The sequence below is a fragment of the Vipera ursinii genome (genome assembly GCF_947247035.1).
Source record: "Vipera ursinii genome assembly, chromosome: 1".
Classification (NCBI taxonomy): Eukaryota; Metazoa; Chordata; class Lepidosauria; order Squamata; family Viperidae; genus Vipera; species Vipera ursinii.
In genome coordinates this window covers 202,773,353-202,794,596 of record NC_139512.1, presented here as the reverse complement: position 1 = coordinate 202,794,596, position 21,244 = coordinate 202,773,353, and the positions used below count along the sequence as shown (strand labels likewise).

Sequence of the window (21,244 nt, the reverse complement as noted above, 5' to 3'; positions counted from 1 at the left end):
CTCCATCTGCAAATGTGCTCTCAAATGGGTGGGTGGAAGGAAAAGCCCCTTTTGAAGTCCATGCACAAGGGCCGCTGTGTGGTCTGCGGGCGAGAGGGGCGCCAGGCCCGCCGGAAGTCCCCAGAAGTTCCTGGAACGGGCTGGCAGGCACGCTCTTCCCCAGACCGCCGAAAGTCTGGCTTTGCACCACCTGCATCAGACGGGGCTGAATCGGGCTTGTGTCGGACACTTGGCAACTGGCATGTAAGTCCAAAGGGGCTTTTCCTTCCACCCACCCATTTGAGAGCACATTTGCAGACGGAGCAGCCGCGCGTCTGGAGCCAAGCCCCGCCCAGGAGGCGGTCAGCCAGGTGGGCTCGGAAGACGCGCTGGAGAGGCGGGCTTGGGGCGGCCATGCTGAGGCCGGCTGGCAAGGGCTGCTGTGTGGTCTGCGGGCGAGAGGGGCGCCAGGCCCGCCGGAAGTCCCTGGAAGTACCTGGAACGGGCTGGCAGGCACGCTCTTCCCTGGCCCGCCGGAAGTCCCCCAAACTTGAAACTGCCTGGCGGCGGGCGGCCGCTCCCTCTCCGATCCGCCGGGGAGTGTCTCCCAAAGCGCAGCGTCTTGCGGCCGGGAGTCCGTTGGCCTGGTCGCTGGCGAGCTGGCCCGCGGCTAGGGCCAGGGCCCAGGAACAGGTAGCCGGGTGCGGGTGGGGGGAAGGAAAGCCGGGTGCGGGCTTCTGCGGCTGGTTGCGAGGCCGGATGCGGGCGTCTGCTGGGAGAGATAGCGGGTAGCAGGGCGCGCTCTGCTTATGCTCAGATGCCGCTTGGGTGAGGGGGAGGGGCTTCCTGCCGCTCCCGGGGTCTGGCGTTTGCAAGGGGAAGGGGCTTAGAGGCTCTTGGGGGTGGGAAGGGAGAGTCACGATGGAGGGGGGACTGGACTAAGGCTTGAAGTTGCTTTGCAAGAACGGGGACACTCGACTGATTTATGTTTTTTTTCCCAGCGTATAAGACGACCCGGCGTATAAGACGACCCCCCAACTTTTGAGAAGATTTTCAGGGGTTTAAAAGTCGTCTTATATGCCGGAAAATACGGTAATTGGAACCATTATCTGACAATTACTCTAATATAGAAATTGATTTTGACTCAGGTATTTCAAACAATAATGGGTAAAATCTTTAACAAAAGAATGCTCTTTAGAGGGATACCTACCATTTTTAAAAAATTCAGACATAAGTGATAAATGTTTGTGATAGAGTTCCAAATTTTTGCTCGCTTGTTGGTTAATTTAGAAGTAAATTAACTGAAGCTATTTATTGAATGCCAAGAATTCTTTAAATATTCATTGCCTCCTGTCCTGTGCAGTTTCATTTTCTTTTCTTTATACTTTTCCTCTTCATATATGAATAGTCATATTTTGAACTCATAATTACCCACATATGGAAATTTCAAAAGCATTTTAGTTCAAGGTTGAACTAGGGAATATTTCATTAATGCATTATGATATGGGCAGTAATGCAGATAAATGATTCTCACTGCATAATTTGTTGTTTTTTTGAACATTTGTAGCCATTGTAATCATCTGTACTAACATACTATTAGAGCACAGAATTATACTGAACATAAAATTAAATTAATTTACTTGTAAAAATATAGAGCTCGAAAAAGATCGAGAAAAAAAATAGAAGTCTAAATGACTTTAAAAGCAAGCCCCTCCTGAATATTACTTGCACCGATGAAAGATTTGTAGAAGCAAAACAGCATGTAGTAATTTTCATCAGTCTTGTTTTTTCTTACCTTAGCATCAACGAGATCCTCGGCTGAATGAAATTTTATTTCCGTTCTTTGATCCTAAAAGAGCAATGCAGATAATTGAAATATATGAACCAGATGAAGATTTGAAAAAGAAAGGTAAAAAGAAGAGGTGGATGTCAATAATTTCTGTTAAAAAGTTCAGCTTGTTTGTTGTCAGCTACTCAGTATGTAGGCTGTCCTAAATTTTGTTTCATTGTAGATAACATTGTAAGATGAGGACCCAGATTGTTGGGGGCAATATGCTGACATTGTAAACTGCTCAGAGAGTGCTGTAAAGCACAATAGGGCGGTATATAAGTGTAAGTGCTATTGCTATACTTCAGTGTTTTAGGGCTGAGGTTGAAACTGTGGAGCATGTCTTTTTATACTGCCCTATGCACGTAAAAATGCAAGTAGAAAAATAGGGACCACTACGGTGGGAAGGTAACAGCGTTCCATGCGCCATGCGTCTAAGTCATGCCGGCCACATGACCACGGAGACGTCCTCGGACAAGCGCTGGCTCTTCAGCTTTGAAATGGAGATGAGTACCAGCCCCTAGAGTTGGAAACGACTAGCACGCATGTGCGGGGGAACCTTTACCTTTACTATGTATAACGCAGGCAGAAATAAATTACTATCTCTCCTTAAAATAGACCCTTCTGGGCCCAATGCTAGTAATTTAGTTTTATATTGTTTAGGGGATGGCTCTCATATATTACTTCTCAGGTCTCTAAAAAAATTTTAAGAGCTGTAACTATTAGAGGAGAATGTTGTAATTCCCCTCAGCCAAGGCTTCTGGTGTCCAATTGACTAAGATTTTACTTTTTTCATGTTTTTCTTTTGTTGTATTTGTACTTTGGTCTGTGACGGCAAACAAATAAATTGAAATTGATACTTCAGTGTTTTTCAGTGTTGGCAACTTTAAGATGTGGGGACTTCAATTCCCCAACCAGCCACATGTCTTAAAGTTGCCACAGTTGGGAAACACTGATATACTTTGTCCATATTTTAAAAGACATTGTGAGGCACTTGGATAGGCTATTGTTCAGCTGCCTGCACTGACCGTCAGTATGCTGTATTTCCATTCCCAATTTAAAGGGCTGGGCTGGCTCTAATCTTCAAAGCCCTAAATGGCTTGTGATCCTAACCAGTAGTTTTGTCTTGTATTGCAGATAACACTCTGAGTATTTATTTATTTATTTATTTATTTATTTGGATTAGGCGGATAGGTTGGTTTGATTTCCAAACTGTTCCATTTCTATAAGTGTGATTGAGGCAAGCAAACATTTCTTGGCTAGGGGCTTTTCCTTAAAAAAAATAGAGGCAAATGGAGATGATCTGGTTCATCCCATCATCCTGTATATATCTTGCCTCTTTAAATGGGAAAAACCGTAATTCTCTTTAAATGCCATATCCTTTAGAACCTGGTTCTTTTTTTCCCCCCAGGGAAAGGCTGGATACCCTTTAAAACACAACCAGGAATCCACAAACGCAACACTTATCTTCCTCATCAAATGGCCATCTCAGATTAAGGGAACGAACCAGGAGCCCAATTTTAGAATAATGATGAAGCCTGCATTCTAACATTGCGTATCGCTCATTTCAGGTGTCATGTCAAGTGATGGGTTTTGTCGGTACTTAATGTCAGATGAGAATGCCCCTGTCTTCCTAGACCGTTTAGAGCTCTATCAAGAAATGGAACACCCTCTGGCTCACTATTTTATTAGCTCTTCCCACAACACATATCTCACAGGAAGGCAGTTTGGTGGAAAGTCATCAGTGGAGATGTACAGACAAGTCCTCTTGGCTGGATGCAGGTGAGGTGTGCTTAAGGGAGGCTAAAACTCTAATTCACTAAATTTAATTTACCATCAGTTTTGATGGTTGAGTGAATCTGCATGCATATGTGTGTATGTCTGTAAACATATATACATATTTAACAAACCCAGTTTAAATAATGAAAAACTATTAATAGGATTTCTAGCAATATATCTCAAGATCTTGAAATAAATTATAGGACAAACAAAGAACACTAAGGATTGGGTTGGTTTTTAAAAAAAAACCCAATCTGAATGCTTTGATTCCTTTGATTATAGATTGCCAGCAAATAATAAATTATACTGAAGTCACAAGCATTTGATTTATATACATGTACATGTACATATAAGCTATTTTAATTACCTTCAAAAGTAAGTCTGATGAAACTGCAAGTCCAACTAAGAAAATAGATTTGCATTTCTTAATACCTTTCTTTAAGATGGCATGCAGAACTATAGCCTATTTAAAATGAATGTTTACCAATAATTTGTGTGGAACTATATTGTTCTTTATAACTTGACTGCTGGGACTAGTTTATACCATCTTTCTTTCCCTTTGGCTTCTAGGTGTATTGAACTTGATTGCTGGGATGGAAAAGGTGAAGATCAAGAACCAATAATAACACATGGAAAGGCCATGTGTACAGATATTCTGTTCAAGGTAACCAGTTCCTATGTGATTTTTATTTTCTTGTAGATTTGCCACAGATTCAGCTGCAAACATCTTCTTATGTATTTTTTTAATCCAAGCTAAGTCTTTTCCTGCTCCCAGTGCTAGGACTGGCCCGAACACCACACTTCAACCATTTGAGGAAATATGGAGAATTTTGTGAAACATAGCATCCAGTTTTTATGATGCGAAAAGATTAAGCTCTTACTTTTTTCTCTGTGGTTATGTGTATGTGCACATTCATGCTGAATGAGGCATCTCTCCTGTTGTTTGCTTTGCTCTAGAATGCACCTGAATTTATTTTGAAATGTCCATAATGTCGCTTTGTTGTATTTTTAAAGGATGTGATTCAAGCCATTAAGGAAACAGCCTTTGTAACATCCGAGTATCCTGTCATCTTGTCCTTTGAAAATCACTGCAGGTGTGTTATGAAGTGGTAACATTGTACTACACTGTATTTGACTGATGTGGTGAAAGGAAATTTATGGTAAAATTCGAAGTAGGAACACAATTACTAATGAAGTAATTCTAGTCACAGATAAATTTGAACTCGCTCTTAAAATTTTTCTGCCATTACAAATGTTACGTATAACTTGTTTTACCATATTGGTTTTAAGCTAATGTAATAACAATCTAATACAGTTGAAAGACGTTACATATTTTAATTTCTGTTCAGTTTTATATTTTTGATTGATTAACAATAATACTTCTTTTCTAGCAAATACCAACAATACAAAATGTCAAAATACTGCGAAGATATTTTTGGAGATCTTCTCCTAAAGCAGCCACTAGAAACACATCCAGTAAGGGTCTTCCAACTGTTATGTTTAAATATTCTTGTGGAAATGTTTGGAAATTTGATGGTAAGAGTGATGCACTTACACTGATTGGGTAACAATACCATTTGGCATGAGAGATTCTTGGAATTCTGTTGCTGGTGCTTATTTTGCCACTTCAGTGTCCTCACATATTTTTCTAAAGCTCAGACTTTCTTACCTATCATTACTTTAATCAGATTTCAGGTAACATCTACTGTTTCATAACCCAAACTCCTTTGCTTTGTCAGCATCTCATATTTGAAACTCATCATTCCTGGATATTTATAGAAGCCCTCGCCCTCCTACCTTGTAAAGATGTGCTTCAGGGCATGTCTGTTTTTAACATGTGTTTTCCAATTATCAGGGATGTTTTAAAGCAGACTATCTCTTCCTGTACAGTGTTCAAAATTTGATGATTTTGATTGCGAGGGGGGCAAACATATACTCTGTATGTATGTTTTCACTGGCAGTTATTGTAAGTTTATCCTTTCTCATAGGCCTCAGTAAATCTTTGTAGTTTGATTTTTCTTAGTTTCTCAATTCTCCCATCTTAAAAGTATTCTGTTTTTGCAATTTTTTGCATTTTTTTAGAAAGAAGCCCATGCAAAAGTGCAAATTTCATTTAAAATACACATTTTTTTGCAGATTTTGCCTCAGATGTGCAGTTTTGTTCATCCATTTACACATATTCACACACATTTTTCTAAGGCATTCAGTTATAGCATCAACCAAAATAAACAGCCAAAAAATGCAATGTCCTCACTTCTTTCATATTTGAGTGTTTGTTTATGGCAATGTCTGTGATTGATACACATGTCGCTTAAATGCTAACGTTTCTGGCACTTAGCCAAGACTGGATGCAGCCTAATCCAAAAAATCCCCAGAGTCTTCTCTAGATGTCCTGGGATAGTCCTCCTTTATTGAGACACAATATCAATAAGGTATACAGGTAGTCCTCGACTCACCACCATAACCGAGCCCAAAATTTATGCCGTTAAGTGAGACATTTGTTAAAATGGAGTTTTGCCCCATTTTGTGACCCTTTTAGTCACAGTTCGTAAGTGAATCATAGCAGTTGGTTATGTTAGTAACACGGTCATTAAGTGAATCTGGCTTCCTTATTGACTTTGCTTGTCAGGAGGTCCCAGAAGCTGTTCACACGACCCCAGGATACCGCAACTGTTATAAATATGAACCATTTGCCAAGCATCCAAATTTTTGATAACGTGACCACCGGGATGCTACAACGGTCGTAAGCGTGAAAAATGGTCATAAGTTCACTTTTTTCAGTGCTGTTGTAACTTTGAACGGTCATTAAACAAACATTTCTAAGTCAAGGACTGCCCTGTTGTTGCATTCTGTATTTACACTATCTGTGTTGGCTATTGATACATAAGCGGGAATGAGGAAAAAGCTGTCACCTGATTGGAAGAGTCACAAAATATGCTGAAGTGCAAGAAAACTTGCTATAAAAAATTCAGGAGAGGGAACAACGATTGAAGAAACCCAGTGAAGCCGGAAGAAAAGGCAAAGGGATATAGTGTGCTAGAGAGGGAATAACTACCTAATCTGGAGCAGTACAGAAATGTATACTGCAATGCATTGTTGTAGGATCTGTAGAATGGATCAGTCAAAGCATATTAAAGGCTACCAAAACCTGCTTATGCACAGTTTCCTAGAAACATTTTTAATTCTAAGCAGTTTTATTTTAGTTTGTTATTTGAAAAAAAAAATATCCTGGGGAGTAAACAAGGCCTGAAGCATAATAACCTAAAAGTTGGGGTCTTCAAACTTGGCCCTTTTTATGACTTGTGGACTTCAACTCCCAGAATTCCTCAACCAGCATGCCTGAGGAATTCTGGGAGTTGAAGTCCACAAGTCATAAAGGGGCCAAGTTTGAAGACCCCTGACCTAAGTTGTCAAATGAAAGAAGATAATTCGCTAATCATCTTACTATATTCAATTTTAAAGGGAGGAATGTATTTCTAACTGGTGTTCTACAAGTCACAAATGACCTTCCTTTAGGTGTCTGCATGTGTGCATAGTTGCCACAACTATAATAATTGTGAGGAAAGCAGGAACAAAAGACAGCAGCGGGTGTATTTCCTAATTATGCCCTTTTTTTGCCTTTCAGCTCGAACCAGGAAGGTCCTTGCCCTCTCCAAATGATCTGAGAAAAAAGATTCTTATTAAAAACAAAAGGTTGAAACCAGAGGTGGAAAAAAGTAAGTAAATTGCATTTAAAATGCCTAATATCTAAATGAAAAAGGCACCATGGCTTAAATTGTGTGCTGGTAACCTCCCTTGTTTCCTAATAATAGCACTTTGCTGCATTGTTAACTATTTGCAAAGTCTTGAAAGGGCGTCTTCTAGAGAATCCTACATTCTAAGGTCAAAGTTTTTGTTTTTACCTTATTATCACTAGACATATTGAGGGTTGTTTTTTTTACTTTTAGTAAATATGGCCATTTATGCTTATTGGCAAGGTTGAAAGTTAATATCCCAATGCATCTGGAGGAAAGTTGCTGTAGCCTGTTTAAATGTATGTATGTATAAAATGTATATGCCTACCAATCTTATGTATATGTATATAACTTTCATTTGTTAAAATCCAGTTTATTATAGAGCATTAAATTAAAACCTCCATAAAGAAAGCAAAAAACCCCCGCACATAATAGTAATACACTATCTGAGACACTCTATAACAAATTCAAAACACAAACCATACCTATGTCGAATTCATCTAGCATCTTGGGCCAACACCTGGGAAAAAGCCCTCTCTTCGTTGGAGGCCAAAAGATCTTCCAGGTCTTGGTGGGAGGCTGCTCCATAGGGCAGGTGCCATCACAGAAAAAAACGTATCTGTAGGTCTCTAAGCAATAGTGCTCAGCACTTAGACTTATACACCCCTTCATAGTGCTTTACAGCCCCTCTCTAAGCGTTTTACAGAGTCAGCATATTGCCCCCCTCCCCCAACAATCTGGGTCCTCATTTTACCGACCTCGGAAGGATGGAAGCCTGAGTCAACCTTGAGCCAGGGAGAATCGAACTGCTGGCAGTCAGCAGAAGTAGCCTGCAGTACTGCATTCTAACCACTGCGTCACCACGCAGAAGACACGGACCTTTTAATACTGTTAGAGAACCGGCCATTCAAGATACCTCATCTTCAGCGTTTGAAATAAAGTGTGAAAGACAGTCAGAAGTCACTTTTTTCAGTGCCGTTGTAACTTTGAGCAGTCATTAAACAAACGGTTGTAAGCCGAGGACTACCTGTGTCCGCAGTTCTTATACTGAAGCTTATCAGTGGGTCTTTGCAGCAAAGGGCTTTGATTTTCAGCCAGTTGTCTCAGGACCTGTCGCTGGTGTAGGCTGAGAGAAAGTGACTGACCCAAGGTCACCTAGCTGGATTTCATGGCTGAGAGAGGAGTACAACTTTCTACTTCCAGTCCCATCACCTTTACCATGATACCATGCTGGCTCTCAGCCATATTGGTGGGACTATAGTAATTCATTATGTTTTGTAGAATGGCTGCAATCCTGCATACTTGTGAGTTGGGTATGGTGATTATAATATTAAAACCACTTAAGATTATTAATACTTCTCTTGCCCTTTGATTGTTAGGCTGAAAACCTATATCTGGTTTCTGCCATTAGGGAATTGCTGTGTTTGTGAAAATGCTATCAAGCACAAAATAATACAGTTACATATTAGAGCACCTTGTAACCAGGGTAAGAAGGGAACATATTGCCACGCACATCCATTTCTTCTTGAATATGTACCTTTCAGTCATTAGTCACGTGGCGGTAATTTTGAATACAATAACGGATGATACTATTCCAGTACCAGTAATGAGACATATTGACCCCGTTGTGGAGTACATTGGAATTCAACACTTATGCAATCTTTCCGAACCAAGATTTACCTGAATTATTTTCCATAGTTGGTTTTTAAAATTTTGTGGGTTTCTTGTATGGATATGTACACATATTTCTTTTAAATAGAACAGCTTGAAACTTTGAAAAGTATGATGGAAGCTGGTGAAACGGCTGCTCCTGTCAGCATCTTGGAAGATGATAATGAAGAGGAGATAGAAAGTGGTAAAGTGGTTCTTTTACTTATCATATTTTTAAGTTCCTCTTGCTGATATTTGCAGTGTATCAGATGACAGCATGCTGGATATGTTGCCTTAGAACAGGGGTGGGGAACCATAGCCCCCTTATGACTTGTGGACTTCAACTCCCAGAATTTCTGAGCCAGCATAGGATGGCTGGCTCAGGAATTCTGGGAGTTGAGGTCCACAAGTCATAAAAGAGCCATCGGTTCCCCCCTCCCGCCTTAGAAGGAGCCCTTTGACTTGACAGCTTATATTTATTGTTTTCTTATAGCAGTCACTTGTACATTTATCTCTGGGTTCTGAATTCAAGGTTATGTGCAAGAAGTACAGGCTGTAATAAGGGGGCAACATCTGTAGCACGCACATCATACACTAAGCCCCCAAAGCTTTTTCTATTGTCCTCGATGCCCTTCTCAGCTACAGGTTTGATAAATAAATTTCAGCTGAATATGGTGGTTTTCAAACTAGATAGGTTGAGAAGGGATAGATTGAAGGGAGAGAAACTGTTCATGAATAGTAGTGAATTGACTTTAAGGTAAGTTATGAATGTGACCACTTAAATTTAACATTAAAAAAACAACACTGGGATTCACCCAGTTGCCAAGTATACCATTTATCCTCCTGTGAGTTATTCTCTCCCTCTTTGTCATCCATCAGTTAGCAAACTAATAATGAGTGGTTAATTTATGAAGAGCTATGGGAGAAAATTGAGGACCAACTTTTAATGTTGTTGTTAGTTGTGAAGTCGTGTCCGACCCATTGCGACCCTATGGACAACGTTCCTCCAGGCCTTCCTGTCCTCTACCATCTTCTGGAGTCCATTTAAGCTCACGCCTACTGCTTCAGTGACTCCATCCAACCACCTCATTCTCTGTCGTCCCCTTCTTTTATTGCCCTCAATCTTTCCCAGCATTAGGCTCTTCTCCAGTGAGTCCTTCCTTCTCATTAGGTGGCCAAAGTATTTGAGTTTCAACTTCAGGATCTGGCCTTCTAAAGAGCAGTCAGGGTTGATCTCCTCTAGGATTGACCGGTTTGAACGCCTTGCGGTCCAAGGGACTCGCAGGATTCTTCTCTAGCACCATAGTTCAGAGGCCTCAATTCTTTGGTGCTCAGCCTTTCTTATGGTCCAACTTTCACTGCCATACATTGCAACTGGGAAGACCATAGCCTTGACTATACGCACTTTTGTTGGCAAGGTGATGTCTCTGTTTCTAGTGTGCTGTCTAGATTTGCCATGGCTTTCCTCCCGAGGAGCAAGCGTCTTTTAATTTCTTGGCTGCGGTCCCCATCTGCAGTGGTCTTGGAGCCCAGGAAAATAAAATCTGTCACTACCTCCATTTCTTCCCCATCTATTTGCCAGGAATTGAGAGGGCCGGATGCCATGATCTTGGTTTTCTTAACGTTGAGTTTCAAGCCCACTTTTGCACTCTCCTTCTTCACCCGCATCAAGAGGCTCTTTAGTTCCTCTTCACTTTCTGCCATTAGAGTGGTATCATCTGCATATCTTAGGTTGTTCAACTTTTAATACAGAAAGTTAAATCCACGTTTTAACTGTCGTTGAAGTGGAACATGACCTCCTTTAATACACAAAAGCTAATAAGTAGTTAAGTTACCTTTCTGTTGCCTTTGGTTTGATATCTTCGGTTTACTGCTTCAGTTTTTTTTAAGTAGTTTTCTGATCATTTTATTCCCTTTTGTACTGTATTACTAATAGGGGAGCAAGAAGAGGAAGCACATCCAGAGTATAAATTTGGAAGTGAGCTTTCTGCAGATGACCTGAGCCAAAAGGAATCTGTAGCTAATCACATTAAAAAGGTAAGGCAGCTTTTCCCATATATATATTTAATTAAAAGATCAGAGACAGCCAAGAGAACAAGACCCACAATACACACTGTTGGTTAAAAAAATGTGTATGACATTTCAGAACTTAATTATATTTTAAATAACAAGCAGTGTCAATTTTTCCAGGCCATATTGTACTCTGGTATATCAGGAGTTGGTCCTCAGAAAATACTGTGCAGAGCATCCCAAATCATAAGATATCTATTATTTTTTTTCTCAATAAAAGGCTGCATGTCAGTCCCAGAAGATATTGTACAGCCTTCATACCTATAATGTGAATTAAAGTTACAAAGGCAAAAACTGATGTTCTTCTTTGATACTCACTGCTGAAGGACTAGAGTGCTAGGAGCTAATTGTCTCTTGAGTACATGGTGCCTATACTGAATAATTTCTCACTGGGAGGAGTAAAAAACATGGAATGGGACAACTCACCTTTGTCCCATGATGAGTTGGCCATGGCGAGTTGACCTATGCTGAGTTGGCCTTGGCAAGTAGTCCACGGCAAGTTGTCCTACCTAGACCCTAAAAAGCAAGTGTCTGAAAAATAGCAAAGGAAGCGATCTAAAGGGCCAAAATTGAGATAATAGCAGGAGACCATATAGAAGACTGGAAGAAAGAAGAAGTAATAATTCTGTCTGAGACTGGGACAGCTTCCTCTTCCACCTAAGGACCAGAGATTCTTTGTTAACAGAACATTCCATGGGATATCTATATTTTTTTCCTTGTAGAATGTTCTTTGTTAACAATATTCCAACAGCAAACACATCAAATTGTGCTCGCCTAAGGAAACATTTTAATTCTGAACTACTTTATAACTTCGCTTCTGCTGGAATTCTGGCGTCTTCATTCTTATATAGATGTTTTATCTGGGGAGCTGCCCAAGTAAAATATTTGCTTGTTGCCAGCTGGCTTTTGTCCAACTTTTTAACCCTCTTGGGTTGCTGATTCAAAAGTTCTAATATCTCAGTTACTTTTTCTTTGTTTCCTGTGGAATTTCAACTTCCATTTAATTAAGATTCCCCTTATATCTTAGTATGTTTCTAGTTACTTAATGAGCTAGTTCCCTCCATTTAGTCACTGCGTGTTTTACCATAATCTGGGCTGACTAGTATGCAATATGTAAGCAACAAACATCTTCCAGTGTTACCCCAGGTTTTTCATTGTTAATGTCAAAGATAAAATTATGTGTATTTTCAATATCCATTTACCCAACATGTAGAACTCAATATTGAACCATTTTAGATTCATGAAAATTGATTGCAGTGGGGTGTAAATTCAGTAAATCAATCCCCTATGAGCAAATGAGATTTTTTTCCCCCCACCAGTAACAAGTCTTTTAAAAATAAGCACTGAGCAACTTCAGTTCACTTGTTCTAAATCCAGAAGTATTCTGTTATCTAGACTGGACTCCCAACTACGTTATAATTCCTGATTAAGGACTTCCCTTTTTTTCCTCCTTTCTTCACTTTGGCAACTTATCAACCGTGTTGTTTTTGAATAGAAATGGAAACTGCATACAAACAGTGGAAAGGATATATTTAACAGACCTGCCCAAAAATATTTCCTCGGTCCTCATTTGAGTTTTGAGTGTGTGATTTTGCAACAACTTTCGATAATGTCTATATTTTTCCCCATAGGCTGTGGACGATTCTGAACAAGAAAACAATAAAAAGGTGACCCATGAGATATTTTTTTCATAGCTTCTACATTTTTAAGTTTTCTGTTTTTAATAAAACTGCTTTGCTAACTGTATTTTTAATGCCCTGCATCATTCCCTCTTTATTAGGCTAGCATTAAGGATTCAGTAGCTGTATTGCAGTATCTTTTTCTTTAGAGAAGTACAGGAAATCTAACATCTGCCGTTACCTACACTCCAACATAAAAGGTTCCTGGATGATAGAAGGCCTGCATGAGTTTGGTCTCTCAGCTATATAGGTGTCTACATAATATGCTGCAAACATTGACACCTGCAGTCATTCTGACTTCCCTTTCATTTCTCCATGTCCCCTTCTACTTTAGCATTATTTTTCTTTTCCTTTTTTGTGGGGGGGCTGGATTGCATGTGAAACATTCTTCTGAAAATGCTTCACTTGGATCTCTCTTTTTTTCCCATTCCTCCTCTCCTTATTTGTCTTCTCTTCCAATATTTTGACTCCTAGGCTTACAGAGTATTTCTTCCCCTCTTTTCTGGAATAGTGCCTGTTTCACAGAGGCAGCTGAGTTCACAACTCTGGCGTCCTTTAACTGGCCTAGCAATAAGCCCTGGTTTTGTAAGAAAACACTGACCTTCCATGGCCTGGATTTGTATCACTTCGAAGGGCATAAAGGCATGCAGATATCTGATTGTGAGCCAGGAGAAATATCTGGAAAAAACTGTAATAGTGAAAGCTTTGTTTTTCATTGTATATTTCACCTACTTAGAAGAATATGGGCCGATGAACAGATTTCAGTTTGTTTCATGGGCTTTGATCACTTATTTTTTCCCTTGCAATAAAAATATCCCATATATGTGATTATTCTTCTGACAGAGGATGGAGTTCTCATTTGCTACTCATATATTATGTCTGGGCAACTATAAAAATATTCAGTAACAACTTTATGATATTTCTTTTGAAAAGATACCTTAGTAGGGGAAGGAAGGCAAAGTTTTAGACTATTAAAACTGCAATTGGGGAAGGGAGGGTGAATGGGAGACAAAATTATTGCTGCTTAAAACTATGTTTGAAGAACTTGGTAGAATTCTTGGGAGAATTCACCATGGAATGTGTCTATAACATTTATTGTTGTTAAAAAGCTTCCAAATTTCTATCTTTGAATTATGAAATGGGCAAGTTAACAATGTTTATTGATTAAATTTATATAGTTGGCCATCTGTATACGCTCGTTCTGGGCATCTTACAAAATCAAAGTTGTCAATGGAGATTGTCTTCTTCTTCTTCTTCTTCTTCTTCTTCTTCTTCTTCTTCTTCTTCTTCTTCTTCTTCTTCTTCTTCTTCTTCTTCTTCTTCTTCTTCTTTTTTGCTGGCAATTAACATTGAGGGATCAGTCAATTGGATCCAGACATAGTAATTCATATGAGGAAATCAATACCCATCATCTGAGTTTCTCTCATTCTTTGCATGATAGAAAAAAAAAGTCAAGTTGTCACCTCTTGCATATGTAAGAGTATCAGCTCCTCCTGGATTATTGCATAACCTGAACATTTCTGCAGATACTTATGCAAACACCTGTAAGGCTACATTTGTGAGTTGCTAAAATTCTGTGAATCCAACCATTGTAAGCCAAGATATGAAGGTTGTATATTATATTGTAATGTATCTGTAATATAAGCAAGACATCGACACAGCTTCCGTTCTTGCTGTGTCAATGTCTCGCTTACACCCATTCTACCCATTGTTGGGAGTTCTGCTATGTAAATCCAGCTATACTTTCACGAATTTAGAAAGTGTCCTGTTTTATTATCATAGGAAGGAATAGTAGTTGTTCTTCAGAATATAAAGTAGTAACTCTTGGGAGAGTAAAAGCAGAATCTCCTGTACTATTTTGGTGGTAAAAAGCAGCTATTACACAGACTTCTTTAGATACATGCAGAATCAGAAATATCTGGAGAATTCCGAGAGTTGAAGTCCACACACTCCGGAGACCTGAAGAAGCTTGTTGAAGAAAGCTGTCTTGGAAGAAGCATAATAGTCCATGTGCCTTTATATTTCTCTTTGTTCAAGCTGGTGGAAAGAGGAAAGTGGTAGATCATGGTTTCTGCACTTTTCTGTAGTCTTCTCCTAATCTGAGGAGGAGATGGAGGAGGAGAAGAGGATGTATCGGCCACTATTAGATGTCAGGGGTAGTAGTCTTAAAGAATGGGCCAGAAAAAAATGGCCAGCATTCCATATTCTTGGCTGGAAGAAAGGGCTGTCTCGTGGGAAAGCTTGTGCGTCTCTCTGGAACACGTTCCCAAATAGTAATGTCCTGCTGCATAAATACAGGCAAAATTGCAGGCAAAATTAAACCAGACATTCTGGTTTAAACCCATTTCGATATCTCTGAGGCTTCTTCGCTTGTCTTTTTTCCCCCCTCATTAAAATTAAAAGTAGGCTTTTAATCAATTGCTGATCTGCATTTTAAAAATGCATTATTAGTTAACATAATTCCTTTCTTCTCCTGGTAGTTATGCTCCATCTTTTCATCTTTTTTTGCTTTATTTACCCAGTCAAGCATGTCAAGGATGCATAATAATAAATGTTACTGATAATAATAATAAAAAATGTTACCCTACACCAGGGGTAGGCAACCTCAGCTCTTTTATGACTCATGGACTTCAACTCCCAGAATTCCTGAGTCAGCTATGCCGAGGTTGCCCAACCCTGCCCTACACAATAGTATATTTATTTGAACACCCAACCCATATCTTTCTTCATTACAGGTAAACATGTGCATGCACTGATAAAAAAAATAAAAATAGAGTTCTTCTGTGCCAGGGGTAGGCAACCTTGGCTCTTTTATGACTCATAGACTTCAACTCCCAGAATTCCTGAGCCAGCTATGACTCCATGAGTTATAAAAGAGCCATTTTCATTCTGACTACCTCTCCTTTGAAACCATCCCCACTTGAACCAAGGGATGCTACCATTAATTTATGTTTGTTTCAATATACTTTCAGGGCGTGATAACTGCAGAAGATGAACAAGCATGGATGGCTTCTTATAAATATGTAGGTGCCACAACTAATATACACCCGTACTTGTCAACATTAATCAACTACGCCCAGCCTGTTAAATTTCAGGGTTTCAGTGTAGCAGAAGGTAACTTTAAAAGATTTTTAAAAATTGTGTTTTTTTTTCTTATTGCTGTGGCCGTAGTTATTTTTACAGGTAGTCCTTAACTTAATGATCCCAGCTGAGCCCAAAATTTCTGTTGCTAAGGGAAACATCTTTTAAGTGAGTTTTGCCCCATTTTACAATCTTTCTTGCCACCGTTGTTAAGCAAATCACTGCAGTTGTGATTGTTAAGCGAATCTGGCATTCCCATTGACTTTGCTGGTCAGGAGGTTGCAAAAGGATCACGTGACCTTGGGACACTGCAATTGCCATAATTACGAGTCAGTTGCCAAGCATCTGAATTTTGATCACAAGGATGCTGCAACGGTCGTAAGTGTGAAAAATGGTCATAAGTCACTTTTTTCAGTGCTGTTCTAACTTCGAACGGTCATTAAATGAACTGTTGTAAGTCGAGGACTACCTGTATTCTCCTCATTACTGTATATATTGTGCATGGCTTGTAAGGCAACGCTTTTCCTAATGTTTAGTGTTATACTTTCTCCACTAGGGGGCAGCAGATTACAAAGAGAAATTTAACTAGCATTGGCGCCCATCTGAGTTTGCTCAGAACAGATTACTTTATTCTTTTGGCTTGATTTTGATTTTCTGCTTATCTCTCTTCCACTAAATATCCTAGGTATCTGAAGTTTACTTGTAATGTTTATTCTTTTTCTGACTGAAAAACATTTTTTTAATTTCATGCTATTCTACTTCTTGAGCTTAATTAATCATTTCTACCTCATTTCTTGTCCCAATTAATCTGGCTGTCAGTTCTAGGAGATCAATATTGTTATTTCATATTTATACTTTTTGTGGATTTCTGTAATTTCTTTGTCGGGCATATCTTTATCCTGAAGCTCAATTTCATTTTTGTAATAAATATATTTTTATACGTAACATTTTAATACTCTCCTAATCAACTTTTCATTCTGAAAATTTTACAAAACAGATTTTATGGTTTTCTTTCTAGAACGCAACATTCACTACAACATGTCTTCTTTTAATGAGTCTGTCGGGTTGGGCTATTTGAAGACCCACGCAATTGAATTTGTGAAGTATCCTTGCACTGAGGCAGTTATAATGAGGCTATTTAGTCTTAAGAAGCAAGGTGCCAATTCTGCAACTAACAACACGCAGTACTTAATAAAACACAGTACAGTATGTAGTTTGTGAAAAATGCCTCATGAATTAAAACATTTAAAAAATTAAGATGTGAAGATAGGATCATTCTACCTCTTGTTTGTTTGGTTATTCCAATTTTCTTGACTAATAATACAGCTACAATAAGCGGCAAATGAGTCGGATATACCCAAAGGGAGGCAGAGTGGATTCCAGCAATTACATGCCGCAAATTTTCTGGAACGCTGGATGCCAGATGGTCTCCCTTAACTATCAGACCCCAGGTAAGCAGACCTACCCACTGACTCCAAATCTCAGAGAATGGCAGCTTTAGTAGGAGCTTTCTGCCAGATGCTGTAACTTTTGCTTCTGGCATTGCTGGAGGATTCATTCACATGGTTAAATATAAGAATCTACATCCAGCCAGGCAGACAATTAGATTGAAAGCAGTAAAACATATATGCACCCTTTTTCAGCATGTCTTCATACATCAGCATAAAACAGATAGATAGATAGATAGATAGATAGATAGATAGATAGATAGATAGATAGATAGATAGATAGAGGGCTTTTTTTCTCATAGAACGCCCAGAATGGAGTTCCGGCACCTTTTTTGGATGGAACCTTGTAGGGTAGGCAAGGCAGGTTGTATGACATGTGTGAGTTCCGGCACCTTTTTCTTTTACAAAAAAAGCACTGGATAGATAGATAGATAGATAGATAGATAGATAGATAGATAGATAGATAGATAGATAGAGATAGATAGATAGATGATAGATAGATAGATAGATAGATAGATAGATAGATAGATAGATAGATAGATAGATAGATAGATAGATAGATGATAGAGAGATAGATAAATAGATAGATAGAGGATGGATTGGAGAGAGGGAGGGAGAGATGGATGGATGGATGGATGGATGGATGGATGGAATTTCTAGGAACCATTAGTAGGAATCATTTCTGAGTAAAAACATAAGGGACAATACTAGGAACTACAATTAAAACGTTATGTTATGTTGAGCCAGAGAACTTGCTTCTTTTCTTTGTAGTGAGTGAAATAATGGTGATTAACTGGCTAGTATTGAAGCCAGTTGCTTCTCCAAAAAGCAGAAATCATCATATTATTAGGTGTCACTTTCTTTAGTGTTTAAAGGTGTGCTCTTGCTTGTTGTTTGTCATGAAGGGCAATAGAAAATAGATCCTCTTGAATGCTAGCATCCCGGTTCTTACGCAAGTACAAAAAGAGGGGATTAATCAGCTGATTACAGAAGAAGAAATTTTTACAGCTATTAAGGAACTGAAGGTGGATAAAGCACCAGGCACGGATGGCTTGACTGCGGCCTATTATAAAAACTTACAATTAGAGATGATAAAACCGTTAAAGGAACTGTTCCAGACAATCCAGAAGGGGGGAGAGGTGCCACCGTCTTGGAGAACAGCTTTTATATCTTTGATTGCGAAGGAAGACCAGGATGCTACTTTAGTTAAAAATTATAGACCGATATCGCTTTTAAATACAGATTATAAGATATTTGCTAAGGTTTTGGCTAATAGACTGATGAGGGTTCTACAACAGGTGGTTCATGGGGATCAAACGGGGTTTATTAGTGGTAGACAAATGAAAAATAACATGAGACATATAGTTGATGTGTTAGAGTTTTTGGAAAGGCACAACCAGATCTCTGCAGCGCTAATCTTTTTAGATGCTGAAAAGGCTTTTGATCAATTGAATTGGCAATTTTTGTTGAAAGTTTTAGACAAAATGGATTTTGGGGAAAAATTTCTACAACCGATTAGGGCATTATATCAAAAACAAACTGCCCGAATTATAGTTAACAATAGTCTGACAACAGCATGTAATATTGAGAAGGGCACAAGGCAAGGGTGTCCGCTATCGCCCTTGTTATTTGTGTTAACATTAGAGATATTATTGGTTAAGATTCGGAATTCGGATAAAATTAAGGGGATACAAGTCGGAGATCAGGACTATAGATTGAGAGCATTTGCAGATGATCTGGTTGTTACAGTGACCCAGCCAGAGAATTCTGTTGTGGACCTGATGGAGATAATAACACAATATGGGAAGGTTTCTGGATTTAAAGTAAACATACAGAAAACTAAAATTTTGGCTAGAAATATGACAGTTTTACAGAAGGCTCTCTTAGAAGGATTAACTGGATTTGAGATTGTTAAAAGGGTTAAATATCTGGGGGTGACTTTGTCGCCCTCTAATACAAAGCTATATAAAAATAATTATGAAAAACTATGGGGGAAAATTCAAAAAGAATTGGAGAGTTGGGAAAAATTGAAATTGTCTTTGTTGGGACGGATTGCAGCAGTGAAAATGAATGTCCTGCCCAAATTTTTATTCTTATTTCAAATGATACCGATTCTTAAGAAAGATTCTAATTTGGAGGAATGGCAGCGTGGTATCAATAAATTTGTGTGGGCAGGGAAAAAGCCACGAGTTAAACTTAAGATTATGCAGGATACTCGTGAGAGAGGTGGCCTTAAATTGCCTAATCTTAAATTATATTATGAAGCTGCTGCATTAGTAGGAATAAGCGATTGGATTAATTTGATGCAACCGAGGTTATTAAATCTTGAGGGCCATGATTTGTTGTTTGGCTGGCATGCATATTTGTTGTATGATAAGAAGGTAGATTCTGTGTTTAGGATGCATATTTTAAGACAGGCACTGCTGAGAGTTTGGAAGAAGTACAGATACAAGTTAAGCAGCAAGATACCATTGTGGGCAATTCCAAAACACGCAATAGAAAATATACATGCTGGTTTCAAACACGATGAGACTACTTACAAGGAAATTTTAAGTTTGGAAAGGAATGTTTGGTGCCTGAAATCATATAATTTCTTGCGAGAAGAGAAGGTTGTTCAAACTTGGTTTCAATATATTCAGTTACGGGCCAGGTGGAAAGAAGACCAGAAAAATGGATTTGTAATGACTGATGAAAATTTGATAAAGCAAGTTAGAAATCAGGGACCAGCACATATTAAACGGATATATCTTGCATTGATAGAGATCGATTCAGAAACAGAGCTGGTTAAGGATTGCATGATAAAATGGGCCCAAAATATTCAGGAAGTTATTACAATGGACACCTGGGAAAAGATTTGGGTGAGGAATGTAAAATTTACACAAGCTCAAAATTTAAGAGAGAATTTTTACAAAATGTTTTATAGATGGCATTTAGATCCTAAAAAGCTTGCAAGTATGTACCCGAATTATCAGCCTAAATGTTGGAGGTGCGGTGATGAAGATGCAACATATTTTCACATATGGTGGACTTGTAAAAAGGTTAAGGCTTTTTGGATAAAAGTCTGGTGGAATATGCAGAAGGTTTTTAAACGGAGGATAAAGTTTTGCCCACAATTTTTTTTGTTGGGAATAATTGTCGACGCTACAGTTGTGGACTCCAAGTTGATGTTGAACTTAGTTACGGCAGCAAGACTTTTGATAGGTCAATATTGGAAGAAAGAGGAACTGCCGACTATACAAGAGTGGATTTTAAAGGTTTCCGACCTGGCAGAGATGGCGAAGATTTCGGCCTATTTGAAAGATCATTCGCAAGAACATTATATTATGGAATGGAGAAAATGGATTGAGTTTATCCAGAACAAGTATAGGGTTAAGAAGTTTTACGTAGCATTCGAATAAGTCTTCCTTCACTTTGTTTTTTCTTTTTTATATTTTAGTTTCTTATATATATTTAATATTGCTAAGGCTTGTTTTATCCTATACAAGCTAGAGAGTAATGGATTTTAGAATTTGTAATTGCTAGTATATGGTTGCTTATGATTGCTTTTTTATATATATATACCTTGTATTTAGCTCTGGGAAGTCGGGGGGGAGGGGGGGAGGGGGGGAGGGAGGGGGGTGAGGAGGGAGGGGGGGAGGGGGGAGGTAGGGGGGAGGTAGGGGGGGAGGAGGGTGGGGGAAGGGGGGGTTCTTTAAAGGAAAACTGTATTGTAAAACTTTTCAATAAAAAAAAAGAAAATAGATCCTCTTGACTTGGTTCCACCAAAACATCTGTGGATTGGTATTTAGAATCCACTGAAGAATCAACAAAGTAGCCATGTTAACCATCACCATATGAAAGATGTTTTGAGGTCTGTCAAGTTCTATCACTGAACAATGTTGCATAACGGAAGGGCTCCTTATTCTTATTGGAAAATAATTATCAGATGTGTAAGGATTGCTAATCCAATATTGTAGTACATTATGACCAACCATGTCCAATATTGACCATTGTCCT

At 38.9% G+C, this 21,244-nt stretch overlaps 1 protein-coding gene across 4 annotated transcripts in view; it reads left to right on the top strand.

The window, feature by feature from the left end:
• Nucleotides 1-21,244, top strand: part of PLCB4 (phospholipase C beta 4) — a 200,674-nt gene that overhangs the window by 132,395 nt on the left and 47,035 nt on the right. For all 4 annotated transcript variants that reach the window (XM_083348195.1, XM_083348194.1, XM_083348196.1 and 1 more), the window contains 12 exons: nucleotides 1,780-1,888; nucleotides 3,379-3,589; nucleotides 4,157-4,250; nucleotides 4,601-4,680; nucleotides 4,978-5,062; nucleotides 7,212-7,302; nucleotides 9,080-9,175; nucleotides 10,907-11,007; nucleotides 12,672-12,707; nucleotides 15,692-15,833; nucleotides 16,819-16,903; nucleotides 17,127-17,251. In XM_083348195.1, the coding sequence (XP_083204321.1) occupies nucleotides 1,780-1,888; nucleotides 3,379-3,589; nucleotides 4,157-4,250; nucleotides 4,601-4,680; nucleotides 4,978-5,062; nucleotides 7,212-7,302; nucleotides 9,080-9,175; nucleotides 10,907-11,007; nucleotides 12,672-12,707; nucleotides 15,692-15,833; nucleotides 16,819-16,903; nucleotides 17,127-17,251 (1,255 nt within the window). The remainder of the gene's footprint in view (nucleotides 1-1,779; nucleotides 1,889-3,378; nucleotides 3,590-4,156; nucleotides 4,251-4,600; nucleotides 4,681-4,977; nucleotides 5,063-7,211; nucleotides 7,303-9,079; nucleotides 9,176-10,906; nucleotides 11,008-12,671; nucleotides 12,708-15,691; nucleotides 15,834-16,818; nucleotides 16,904-17,126; nucleotides 17,252-21,244) is intronic.